Source organism: Sycon ciliatum, chromosome 8 (assembly GCF_964019385.1).
Source record: "Sycon ciliatum chromosome 8, ocSycCili1.1, whole genome shotgun sequence".
NCBI lineage: Eukaryota > Metazoa > Porifera > Calcarea > Leucosolenida > Sycettidae > Sycon > Sycon ciliatum.
In genome coordinates this window covers 11880490-11893545 of record NC_088650.1, presented here as the reverse complement: position 1 = coordinate 11893545, position 13056 = coordinate 11880490, and the positions used below count along the sequence as shown (strand labels likewise).

The following is a 13056-nucleotide window of genomic DNA, read 5'->3' as shown; positions in this document are numbered from 1 at the left end:
TTGCATGCGTAACTCAGCTCATCTGTTGACAGTGTTCATGTCTCAAAGCTTGTAAATGCTGTCTTGTTGTTCATAGTATCAAAGAATGATGGCGTTAGTACATCAACTCCTGATCACCGAGACACTTGTACTTCAGAAGTAAATTCATGATGATCCGAGTAGAGCCTGAGTCTCAGGCTTCCCAAACCAGCCGTGCCCCGGGATACGGACGGCAGTACCTCTCAGGCTACTCTGCAGTACACTACACAGTGGGTGTCGGCTGGCTTTGAACTGATGACTGCATCGTTTTCGGCAGGAACCGTTTCTACGCTTGGGAATGGCATGGCAAACTCAAATCCTTCTTTACAGAGTTTCCTTGGAGAAGAAGCTGCTTTGTCTCTTGGTCAATGGAAATCACTCCCTCAGTCAGCATGCAGGTGTATCAACTTGGGTTCAAATCTAGGGTGCAACTTCTTTTTTGACCTTGCATGGCTTGAGAAAGGCCTGCAAAATCTATTGTGCTTAGCACGATTGTATGAAAACGATCAGGTCAAGATCACCTAAAACAGGTGTGTGGCATACAGGGAGCCCTACACATGCCGGTATGTGTTGGGTAGGGCTCCCTGGTGGCATGCATCATTCACATGCTTGGGGCTATGCATGTAACCAGATACCTGCTACCAGCCATCGTACATGATATGAATGTATCCAGAGATCAGGTCCGGATTAAGATAGCATGATAGTTCTAGATCTGATCATAGATATTGAACCCACAACAGCAGGCTGCGTGTGGAGCAGATAGCACTGAGATGTGTATGCGTGACTGCTTGTGGTGTAAGTGAAGCCTTTACTAAAGTAAAGGGTCAGAAACTAGCAGAGCACGTCTTTTTTGCGAAAGAATTGAGAAAAATTTGGTCATAGTTAGGTTCAGAAGGTGGAAAGCCACCATCCCCACCCTACCATCCTACCTGGCGTATCACCTATAGGAAATTGGACTTCAGTGGTACTCATCGCTGGAACTCCAGAGGGCATGGGGGACGGACACAGCATGTTAGTGCCATGAGAACTGGCCTCACACCCAGATTCAACCCCGTTACACCTGCTGTCAGGCAGCCAAGCATCGCGGACATTGCCACGCCAACTGGGCACACGCAGTTTCCTTGACAACAGCAGAGCAACGGTCCATATACATATACATGCACACGAAGATATGAAAGAAAAGCAATGCGGAGGCCTATTGCAATGCAATACTAGACACTCAAATGCATGAAAGAAGTTCAGTACATGTACATGCCATAGCGTGTACAGCGCATGCTTGACTAAGCAAGCAGCTAGAGTGTACAATGTCATGTACACTCATGTAAAAGTTAGGAACTAGCATGGCTATCGAGCATGCATGTGCACGCATACGTAATTATTAATACATTATCCAGCAACAGCCTGCCAAAAGGGGTAAAAAATGAATTCAAGTGCGAGACACCGTGGAAAAGCACGGTGCAGATACCTGCTTCATACATACATTCAGGCCACGAACAGGCCAAGACAAGTAGAAGTTCAGAGCGTTTCTGGTGTATACCACACACACTAGAGTACTCACTCTATTATGCAGGAATCAGTCTTCGATTCAAGAGCGGCTTTTATTGCACCGATACCTTCATTTTTCATTTTCCTGTGACCATGCCACTTGTGAACAGGGATCCTAGCCAAGAGCGGCCCTATTTTGAAACCGTCCGGAAGCCTTCATTCCAGAGGGTCTTCTGATCGATGGCACACGCTGTGCACGGGCAAAGCAAGCAGAGTCTTGACCGGCAGTGCTCTGACTTGCAGGTATACCCTTAGGCGTTAGCACGCACCAGAGCTGCTTGGCACCAGTGCTGCTCACTCAAAGACGGCAGGCTTGGAGTGCTGGATGCACCGGTAACAGTAACATACATCACGAGTCGTGGTATCGGAACAATAGCTGGAGCTGGTGCGACGATGGGCAAGGGCATTAATTTTGGTGAAAGACAAAACGATGAGACAAGCAGATGTAAAGCTGACAGGAACACACGCGAGCCACGCTGCATTCCACGCAAGCTCCGGTTGACATTTGCGAGGCACAGTGCCGCCCTCAGATCAGAGCAGAGAGTGGCTGATGAGTGTGTGTGTGTGTGTGTGTGTGTGTGTGTGTGTGTGTGTGTGTGTGTGTGTGTGTGTGTGTGTGTGTGTGTGTGTGTGTGTGTGCGTGTGTGTGTGTGTGTGTGTGTGAGAGAGAGAGAGAGAGAGAGAGAGAGAGAGTCTGAATACAGCTTTGTCGACCATTGCCCTTGCTCAAGCTCAAGACGGCTGACGCTGCAACAATGACGCGCTTGCTGGCGACTTCCAGACTGTACAGAGACGCCACTGCAAAACAAGATATATCAGAGAACACAGCGCACAAAGCACAGAAAGATTGAATCAGGAAAGAAAGATATAGGTAATTGCCGGTGGTATGAAACTCTACCTCAGTTAAGAAGAAAATATCAATTCCACAATTGCATACCTACCAACTATCCCTATTTGGCCGGGATATCGAGGGTGGTAGTAGAAGGGAGTTCAGTTCCGGTCGCTGAAAAGCGAAAAACGCAGTCACAGCTCGCCTGTACAAAGTGAATGGGCGCCTCGTGGCTGCAGTTTGGCGAAAAACATTCGATAATTACGGACGGCCCCTTAGGTGCTCAATATTTTCGGTATGAGGGCAAATGGCCAGGTTAGGTGAACAGACATTTTAGGTACAGAGAAGCAGTTCCCGATTGGATTATGTGTGTTAGTGTTTGTTCGGTGTATTGAAATTTCAGGTATGAGACAGACGCACCGAAAGTACCGAAGACAAAAGTACACCGAAAATTTGTGAAATTACAGTAGTCATGTAGAGGGGATACCGGGATACCGGGATACCGGGACGCTTTGACAGCCAAATTCGTATAGACCCAAACCGATCATCAGCGTTGATTTTTCACTCGAAATATGTTTGTGGAAGGAAACTGGCATCTTGAAGTTTGCTCTCGGGCCAGAGTCAATCGAACTGAGCCACTCCTTTGTGTTGACCCATTGCCTCCAAGTTGCCCAATTTTTCGCTTCAAAAAAGTTCAAATCAGAGGTGGCTCCAAACCGGACACGTTTTAGAGTGCACGTCAAATTCACTCTGGGTCTGAAATTAGGTAATTGCTATCGCTCCACGACGGCCAGTACAGAGTAACAATAAGCCTTGTGTGTGCTTCCATTAGTTTTGATTGGTATGCGGTGCTTTATTGGCGAGAGGCGAGCCGCTGTTTACCTGCGACAAGAAGTTGATTTTTCGAAAGTCGTAAAACTCAAGTCGCAGTGCGAAGCAACACGTCAAAAACTCACCTGCTTGATATGGCACTTCTGGTCATCGCAGAACCATGAAATTTTGGCTCGGAGTATAACACATCGTAGTCTCACTGTGACATATGTTTTCTAATCAAAATACCAAGAGAGAAAGTGAATATTGAGTCCGTTCCGGTTTGCAACCTGTGTCCTATTTGAAACCGTCCCCTCTACCCCGCGCTTATCTTGCTTAGCCGAAGTTTCGAGCACCTCGGTATACCCGGCACCCTTTTAGTGGAAATATTACCACTATTTTGCCATTTCTTGTGGAAATAGTGAAGTGACATGCCAGATCTCTGGCTGTTCCCTATTGAAATGTATGTGATCCAGAGTTACAGACATTTCAAAGTCAAAGTGTCCACCGGTCCCAGACGGACCGTATAAAGAGAGAGAGAGAGAGAGAGAGATACGATTGTAATGCCTGGTCAACATTAGACAGATGCTCCAACACCGACTCCGACCAGAAATCGGCCGACTGCGTCGGATGAGTCGGACTAGCTGTTCACACGCAACGGTGGGCAATCTCGCTTGCACTACATATAGTTGCAAGCCTGTCTGTGCACACACGTACACGACGTACACAGCGCCGCTAGACCGGAGTACACGCCAGTGAAAAAGGGATAGTTTTGACACGAGCCACATGGCGAACAGCGTGAAATGGCTAGCGTCTAGTCACGATCCAGTGCAGCCAGTTCTCGGTCTCTGCTGTCATGGGGAAAAGCCGTAAGGAATTGGTTGGAGGCCGGCTACACCCCGTGCAAGCACTAAAATCGGCCGGTATATCGACCAGTCGATACTTGGCCGAAAACACGTACGACCAGAAACTCGCCGCAGATTTGTCGGAAACTTGTACGACAACACCGTCCACGCCAGCTGATTTTCAGAGTTTCGTGTCGGTCCAAAAATCGGCCTAGTGTGAATCAGGCATAAGAGAGAGAGAGAGAGAGAGAGAGAGAGAGAGAGAGAGAGAGAGAGAGAGAGAGAGAGAGAGAGAGAGAGAGAGAGAGAACACTGCAGATGCTGGAGACAAACTACCACATGCGCAGGGCAGGCTTAGCTACCATAGCAACCGAGGGACCGATCGAACGCTTAGAAATACACTCATTGATCAGTTGAAAGATACGGGCAGGCCCTTACTAAAGTAGGAGTAAGACATGACTGCCAGTGACCATCACTGCTTGGGTGCTAGTAGATGTTTGAATACTGGAATGTGATCGGGATAATTGATCATAAGATCAGGAACAAATTGGCTGCTTTTCTGGGTCTTTGCTGCCCCGTGCTCAAGGATCATCTGTGCAGAAACAATGATATACGCATATATGGTGTGCATGCACACACGTACACACACATACACACATGTACACACACGCACACGCACACACACACACGCACACACACGCACACACACACACACACACACACACACACACACACAAGCACTCTGACTTTGATGCTTTGAGCCGGTTTATGAAATGCTTCGTCGTTCAGTAGATTTCATTCTGATCGGCTCAGCTAGTCACTCTTAGCTCCGCTGATGAGACCTAAGAAGGTCAAAACAGCTATCTGCCTGGAAATGGAGTACTGTACCCTGATAGTACTGTACACTGATAGTACAGTTTTTTTTTTGTTTTTTTTTTTTAGTAGTAGTAAAAGCCTCTTTTACGGGCGAACAAAACACAATTTGCCATGGCGGAGGATTGAAAACAAATCACATAATGATGACGTCGCATGTGCAATAGACTGATAGTACTGTAGTACACTGATAGTACAGTACTATCAGTGTACTACAGTGCTATCAGTGTACTACAGTACACTGATAGTACAGTAGTACACTGATAGCAGAGTACAATTGTCATGTGTACGCATCAACTGTCATGCATTTCACGTTGGTATATGTTGTAAGCTATCTTCATACATGTCACGTGCCTGTTGTCAGGTCGTTGCTAGCATTTGGCCAATCAGAGCACCACCGTACTAGGGCATTATCAGACGATAATGCCCGGGTACGGCGTACCCATGCCCATTAGGAATGACCCCAGGCGTACTACGTACGCTGGTGCACTGCCAAATATGCACCAAGCCATGCCTTTTGGGCAGTGACCTGGCACATAATTGGCAGTACTCCAGCGCACATAGAACGCACGGGACCATTCCTAAGGACACCACATGCACTCGCACACACCACACAAAACGAAACTACTTACGTGCACCATCCAAAACAATTCTATTTTACTGGCAATGTCGACATAGGAGAAGTAATTTATAACAACGTGACAATAGCACACAGCATGTCATTGCAATGCATTACTAAATTCAAGTCAATTGAGACGAACAAGTCGACAGGTGAACATGCATCACAAAGTTACCTATCTGGAATAGATCAGAATAATTGTATCTCGAACTCCTACAAAATATACAGTTACATCTACATGTACATGTACTTCAAATGTACCTAGCTACATGTCCAGTGTACATATGGACCTCAAGTAAACTGAAAGCAATGTGAACACAATCTCAGATGTATGTGAAAAAGTATCATTGTTCCGAATAAGAACACTTACAATGTACTCTCATAACTAGTCTAATTACTAGTGCCATTTGGTCAAGGATGTTTGCATCCAACGTTAACTCCAAAGCAGCAGCGAATCAGCTAACTTCCGCACCGCCCAATAGGCAACACTAACACCAAAATGCAAAGGCATATTCCTGGAACTGCAAGTAAATCTGACACAAAACGTTCTATCATTCCACGGAGAAAGCTCCTTCCGATCTTGTTCGACCCTTCATTCATATGACAGCTGATTGGAACCTTCCTCCTCCCTTGTATTGACCATGTTTACCTTATGTGTCTACAACTAGGCACGTGGCATGTATGAACTATAATAAACACATGGTGCGTCGTGCATTAGGGCCCGGTCACACATGCACTGGGATTCGCTTCGGCGACGAGGTTCGGCGGCAGCGAGCCTGGTGTCGCTCCAGCGAAACCACGTGTGTGTGGTCACACATACAAACAGGGCACAACTCCTACTTTGGCGGAAAATGAGACTGTGGTGCATACGGTACGGAGAATAGACGAGGTCAATGACTATCTTGCACGCATTTTAGCTGCATGGACATCATACGCATACAAATTTCTCGTAGCAAGTCCATATACAGCAGATCATGGTATTTCCGCTGAAGCGAATCCGCAGAAGCGACAGTCTCGCTTCGAAAATTTTGGCGGAAGCGGATTGGAGTTTTCGCTGAAGCGGAAGTTCCGCTTTTCGCCGTTGCCATGCCATTTTTCGCTCCTGCGACCTCGCTTCAGCGTATACGCTACTTTCGAGTGCATGTGTGACCGGGCCCTTATGGCTGATTGTATGCCCTAGTGCGTAGCCCTCGGTCGTGCACCGTAGCCCGCGGGCCTGCGGCCCTTGGGCTACGGTGCACGACCTCGGGCTACGCACTAGGGCATAAATCAGCCATAATGCCCTCCGTACCATGTGTTATTATATACGTAAACACACTTGCAAGTGATTCTTTTCAGCTGAATGCATCTCTGCCAAAAGTGGAACATCTCGCTGCAATTGCCATCCTACCCTCTTTTGTACACTATTTCCTGTTGTGCTGCTTTTTGCATGTACGCCAAGGCCCATTATTATTACCCGTCTAATTCGCATGTGCAGAATAGTGGAACATCTCGCTGCAATTGCCATCCTACCCTCTTTTGTACACTATTTCCTGTTGTGCTGCTTTTTGCATGTACGCCAAGGCCCATTATTATTACCCGTCTAATTCGCATGTGCAGAATACCATCAGAGACGAATTCATTCTTTTCCAGAACAGGAGGACTTTGGGTTCAATCTCCTGAAAGACTCAGATCAAGATAGGGTAAGGCATTGCCTCGCGCCCGAGTAGTTCTCTCTTGTGGCAACTGGAACGAGCAGGATGGGATTGCAGGCAACTTGGGGGTCGTCGCAAACGTTTTTCGTCGTCCCTGAAACGAACATCATTCATTGGGGAGGGGGTGGGGGCGGGGTGGAGGGGGTGGAGGGGGGTGGAGGGGGGTGGGGGGTGGAGGGGGTGGGGGTGGGGGGTGTGATCCAAAATTGCAAGTCAACTAACACTGTACATATACATGATTGTACTTCAAAAAGTACATTCATGAGATTTTCGTCGTCCAGCATAGCAAGCTGCGTTCATTTCAGAGGGAGGGGAGGGATTCCGCGTGCGAACTGAACGATGTTCGTTTCAGGGACGACCAAACAACTTTTGCGACGACCCCTTGGTCTCAAATTACACCCATCCGTGACATATTCCTACTTGAAGTTGATACTCACCGGAATGCAGTAGCATCCTTGCCACTTCAGTGCCGATGCTTGCAGAACATGATAACCAATGGGAACATGAACTGGATGACGTAGTAGTTGTGTATCCTTCACACCCAGGCAGGCCACAACACTGAAACCATGACGCTTAGCTGCAGTCATATCTACTGATACACCATTGTATACATTAGCTGGATACGCGCCAGTCTCCACTGGTTCATGGTCTTGGTTGTATATGCACAATGCATTAACGTCCACACCATCAACCTGTGACATGCCAGTGGTGTACTTTAGGCCAATGAAGTATGACAGCATATCATACATTCGACCTGTGTGCGGACTTGGTACATTATCCTGGAACCTCACTGAACACTTGTCAATTATCTGTTGTCGTTGATTAGCAGTAACCGGGAGAGTGTTGTGCAAAAGTAGCAGTTGTAGGTGTGTGCCATCGCATTCTGTTAAAATACAAACGATTCAAAAATAGAGAGAGAGAGAAAAAAGGTAATATGATGGACAGAGGGACAGACGCCTAGATTGACAGACACAGACACACCCAAACACCTACACAGCCACAGACACACACACACGCACGCACGCAAGCACACACACACACACACACACACAGACAGATACAGACCACCACATACACACCACTGTAATTATATGAGATTGACTTGTAGCGACATGACTATGAACAGAAAGGTAACATCTGAAGACAATCATCACTGACTTTCACATCAACTTACTAAAACATCAAGCCAAAGTACACAATAGGCCTTTAGTCTCTGAATTCCATCAAACATACCTATTTACCCCCCCCCCCCCCCCCCCCATCCTGTCAGTGGTCATGACTATGGATCAAACATTTCTATGACATCCAAGTGAAAGTACACATGTCTGTACTGGATACAGTGTAGCTTAAACCATACCTATTTACCCCCATCTCCTCAGTGGTCATGACTATGGATCAAACATTTCTATGACACGCAAGTGAAAGTACACATGTCTGTACTGGATACAGTGTAGCTTGAACCATAGACACCATATCTGTTAAATCAAAAATATAGCTTTAAATGTACTTGAACAGTGAGGTGAGAAATAAAAGAGTATCGCTGTTCATTTGTATTGCAGTGTTCTTTCACGGCACTACATGTGTTTAGAAACACCACAACCAACAACAGACACTACAGTCTCTATGCAACAAACATTACTCAGAGAATAGACTTACTCTGTATCAGTTGATCAACACTGATCAGCTTCAGCAAGGCACTGCACTCTACACCACACAGTGTACAGTAGAGAAGTAGTGAGAGTACTTGAGTATGACGATACTTTGGATCACCTGTACTGTGTATGGTCAAATAGCGATTCAGCAAGTTTTGCGCCAGGCAACGGTCTGGTGAATTCAACATGAACAGTGCATGGGCACAATGGTCAACACCTCTGCATTGATCAAGGCACAGGACATCAAGCTGCTGCTGAAGTAGCTTCCTGAACACTGGACTTGTACAGCGACACTTTGCTGCCCAGTGCAATGCCCATCTCAGGCGCTCTTGATTCTTGTAGTCTTGCCAGAGGTCAGTACGCAGACTGGCTAGTTGATGCAGTGCAGATACTGCCAGCTTGGTCACGTCAGAGTTCTCCTCCGTGATCAGAGCACAAGCATGTAGGATATTCCTAACGAAACTTGGACTTCGTAGTTCAGTTACATGTCGTTGAATCAGAGCACATTGAGATTCCAAATCAATAGCTTGAAATGTACGTGTCTTGTTAATTCTATCGTAGATTGAATCACTAGCGTTAAGGGCATCTTGTACACTAGTGCCATGATTGCCAGGCCGAATTGACTGATACCTCACACCTGGAATGGAGTGTGGTGATGCCGGAGTGGATATCAACTTGCCAGGAACATTGAGTTGTGACGAGGCTACTGTGCTCACACCATAGCCATGCTGAACAAAGTAACCGACACTCTTGAGATTGCCACGTAACTTTGAAGCAAACATGCTGTGTTGGTGTATTCTCTTCAGCAAGACTGATCTCCACCACCTCCTACAGCACATAACAATAGCGCAAAACAGAACAGTGACTGGTCAACACAACTCAATAAACAACATCAAATCAACATCACTCCTTGTACACGGTACACTGTAGATCACTCATTGTGTGCTGAAACAGAGTCGCGGAAGTATTATGTATCGCTGTAGAAAATTGAGGGTGGGGGAGGGGGGGGGGGGCAACAGATTTGAGTGTCCACAGAAGTGTAAATTCCGCAGTTCCCGCAGTTGTATATTATTAGGTGTTTACATTTCGGAACTGTCGCTAGAGCGGTTCCACCACTCTCAGCTGCATGCCAGACCGGGGCCCTTACAGCCTTCAGGTGGGAGCCGGGAGGCGAATGATTGAAACATTCTCCTATTTTTCAGGCGAGTGGATTCAAACTCGCAGCTCCGTAACTCTGCTGGAAGACACCCGACGTAAGTCTGCTGGAAGACACCCGAGGCACACACTACAGTATACTTATAATCTACTGTACAAGCGTTACAGGTCTTTTGGTTTTGGTCCGAAAATACTGAGATGCAGCGTTCAGCCCTTATTCCCAATCCAACACGGTTGAGTAAGCGGTCATGTGCTCATGCGTACATCTGTCACATGGTCACCGTCAACTTACAGCCTGTTTGGGCTCGTTCCTGTCATTCACTGGAGTTGAACCTTTGAACCCTTTAGTTGAACCTTGGTGTTAAAGTTGCAGTCTGCAGGCACTGTGACCAGGTAACTGGTGTACGACCAAAACCAGTCGACTCAGCGTCCAAAAGACTACAACATATGGGCCAATCGCGGTCATCCGTGCTTTTATTTTTATTTATATATTTATTTATTCAACATCTTATGGCTTCCGATGGCAGCCAAAACGGCAAGATGTGGGTGATAGCCAACCATGGTAAAAGAAGGAGAAGATTATATACATGAAAAGGAAACAGCCGAAAAGCTATATTGATTAGGTTTTTTTTATTAAAACGAAATGGCGCTATTAGTGACATTGTGCATACAAATTCCCATCTAATAGGGCGCAGTCACCCAGTTTCGGTGGAAGTGGCGAGTTTGATTGGGAATAAAGGAGGAAGGGAGCGTCTCAGCTTCCTCGGACCAAGACCATTCGAATCAGCAACCCGAAGCCTACAACTGGTGGAAATTTGATTTTAGGGTGTACTTCCTCTTTAAATTAAAGGGGAAGTCCGGTGAAAATTTTAAATTTCAGCGTCCGTAGAGTTTGGGGCGCTGAGTCGAATGGTGTTGGTCCCATGTGTCTCCGACAAAGCGTTCTTGAGATATTTCCGTTTGAAAAACTGAGTTTCAGAGGGGGGGGGGGGGCTGCGCCATGACGTCATGCGGCCTCTGCAACGTCATAGCGTGCAGCTAGGTCAAAAGTAGTGCTTCAACGCAATAAAGGAGTGTTTCAACGCAATACTAGTGTCAATGCTATTTCAAATGATTTGGCGATCGATAGTAGTTGGTGCAAGCGACCCCGAAGACGTAACTCCAGGTGAGAGTGAGGATGGAGGCTGACCTTCATGAGTTCGGTCTGGGGCTGAGAACTTCGGTATTCTGCTGAAGAAAATTTCAAGATATGGCCACACAGGCCGGTCAAGAGTGAGCGCTGCCGTGTTTGTGACTGATGACGAACCAGCAGCTATTGCAGATGATGCTTATACAATTATAAGATCTCTGGAGAGCAGAGTCATCAAAATGGAGAAGAGTGATGCGAGTGCTCTAAATGTTGTTCAATACCGACTCTAGTGGCCTGCCATATATTGCCGGATTTAATTTGGTGTGAACTTGGCATATTTCGGACGCTGCACGATTGCAGAACAGTGCAATCTCTTTGAACCATGGGCACGAGCTGTTTATTGTTTCGTCACTTGTCACGGTTGTGGACTCATAAATGAATCTGGGCTATTCCATGTGGAAAACTAAAAAAATCTTTCTCAAAGCATAACCACCGGCAAGGAGAAACGCACCTTCCCTGACTGTACATACGACTGATACCAGTGCAGTACATGACAAGTCCGTTTCTTGACTGGTCTCTTTACTCGACTCTTGCTGATCTACCACACGACTAACGTAGCACGGCAGTGCGGGAGTAGTCATGTTCTGTGTGTGATGAGTTTGCTGACAACACGTCTACAGTACAGCTAGCATGCATGCAAAGGCCAGCGCGGCCGGAAAAGTCCAACTCGGAAACGGCTAAAAGACGGGATAACCTCAAGATTTGCCAAGCTGAAAACCACATACGCAGGGTACGTAGTCCAATGGTCTTGGGCTGAAGACGCTGCGACAAACGCTTCCCCAATCGAACGCGTTCCGAACAATGGCCATTTTGTACACGAAATAGATGGTGTGGCTACCTGGCTACACGCTGTGACGTCATCACTTGGATCCGGATGACTGCGCGCTCAAATTCGCACATGTTCGATTGGGCAGGCTGACGAACTATGGACCGCAGCCTCCTCGGACAAAGATCCGACTCCGCGCCCCAAACTATACGGACCCTGAAATTTAAAGTCTTCACCATCCCCTTTCAATAATCGCTCGAACACACTCAGTCGTTCACACCTGGACAGTAAATTTTAAATGCTAGTACATGTATGCGGAAGCGCAGCTGAGCTTCTTAGCCAAACACTTGAAACAGTCCAGTCACGGCCAGTTTTCAATGAAAAAATGGTGTGCCGCGTGGCAACTTGAAGTACCAGTTTTTCTTTCTCACCTGTGCGATATAGCTGGAGGGAGATGTTCAGCACAGAAACTAGTCAGTCAAATTGGTCCAGTCTTGGTGAGTGGTGAGGACTTGGGTCGGGAATGAAGCATCTCATGATTCCACTACATACGTCAATAGCCAATAGGACCTTGATGACGCCCAGAGCTAGGATGAGAGTACTGACTTTATTGCAAGGAAACAGCGACTACATGCATGACCCTGTGGCCTATGTAGAGTCTACAGATCTACAGATCTACCAGTGCAGACTATTATGTAGAGTCTAGAGATCTACCAGTGCAGACTGCAGTCTCTCTCGCAGGAATAACAAGACCGTAGTACATCATGTCATTGACATTTGTACATGACCATGATGACTGTATGAAACAAACCAAACTCGGATTGAAAGATACTCTGGGAGTGCATCCGATAGTATTTTGACAGTATTTTTCGCCACTCGCGTACTATTCGATCGAGACGTAGTCTACATCAAGTGATCACAGATGAGTCGTAAAATACCATTATTTTACGACTCCCTGATACATGTATGTACGATCGAGTATTTCGTTTACTTTTTGCGATTTTTTTGCACTCGAATGCAGATTGTGACGTCACGCCCATATTTGCTTTCTTCTTCTTATT

The 13056-nt window shown here is 46.6% G+C and overlaps 1 protein-coding gene across 1 annotated transcript; it reads right to left on the bottom strand.

Annotated features, from left to right (window-relative positions):
• Positions 1-1143: 1143 nt before the first annotated feature.
• Positions 1144-12830, bottom strand: LOC135823432 (uncharacterized). The gene is made up of 5 exons (XM_065336285.1): positions 12427-12830; positions 8890-9713; positions 7671-8116; positions 4486-4639; positions 1144-2361 (listed from the first exon to the last, which is right to left on the bottom strand). Exons 2-4 carry the CDS (start codon positions 9665-9667, stop codon positions 4520-4522), a joined length of 1344 nt encoding a protein of 447 aa, XP_065192357.1. The 5' UTR covers positions 9668-9713; positions 12427-12830; the 3' UTR covers positions 1144-2361; positions 4486-4519.
• Positions 12831-13056: the final 226 nt, after the last annotated feature.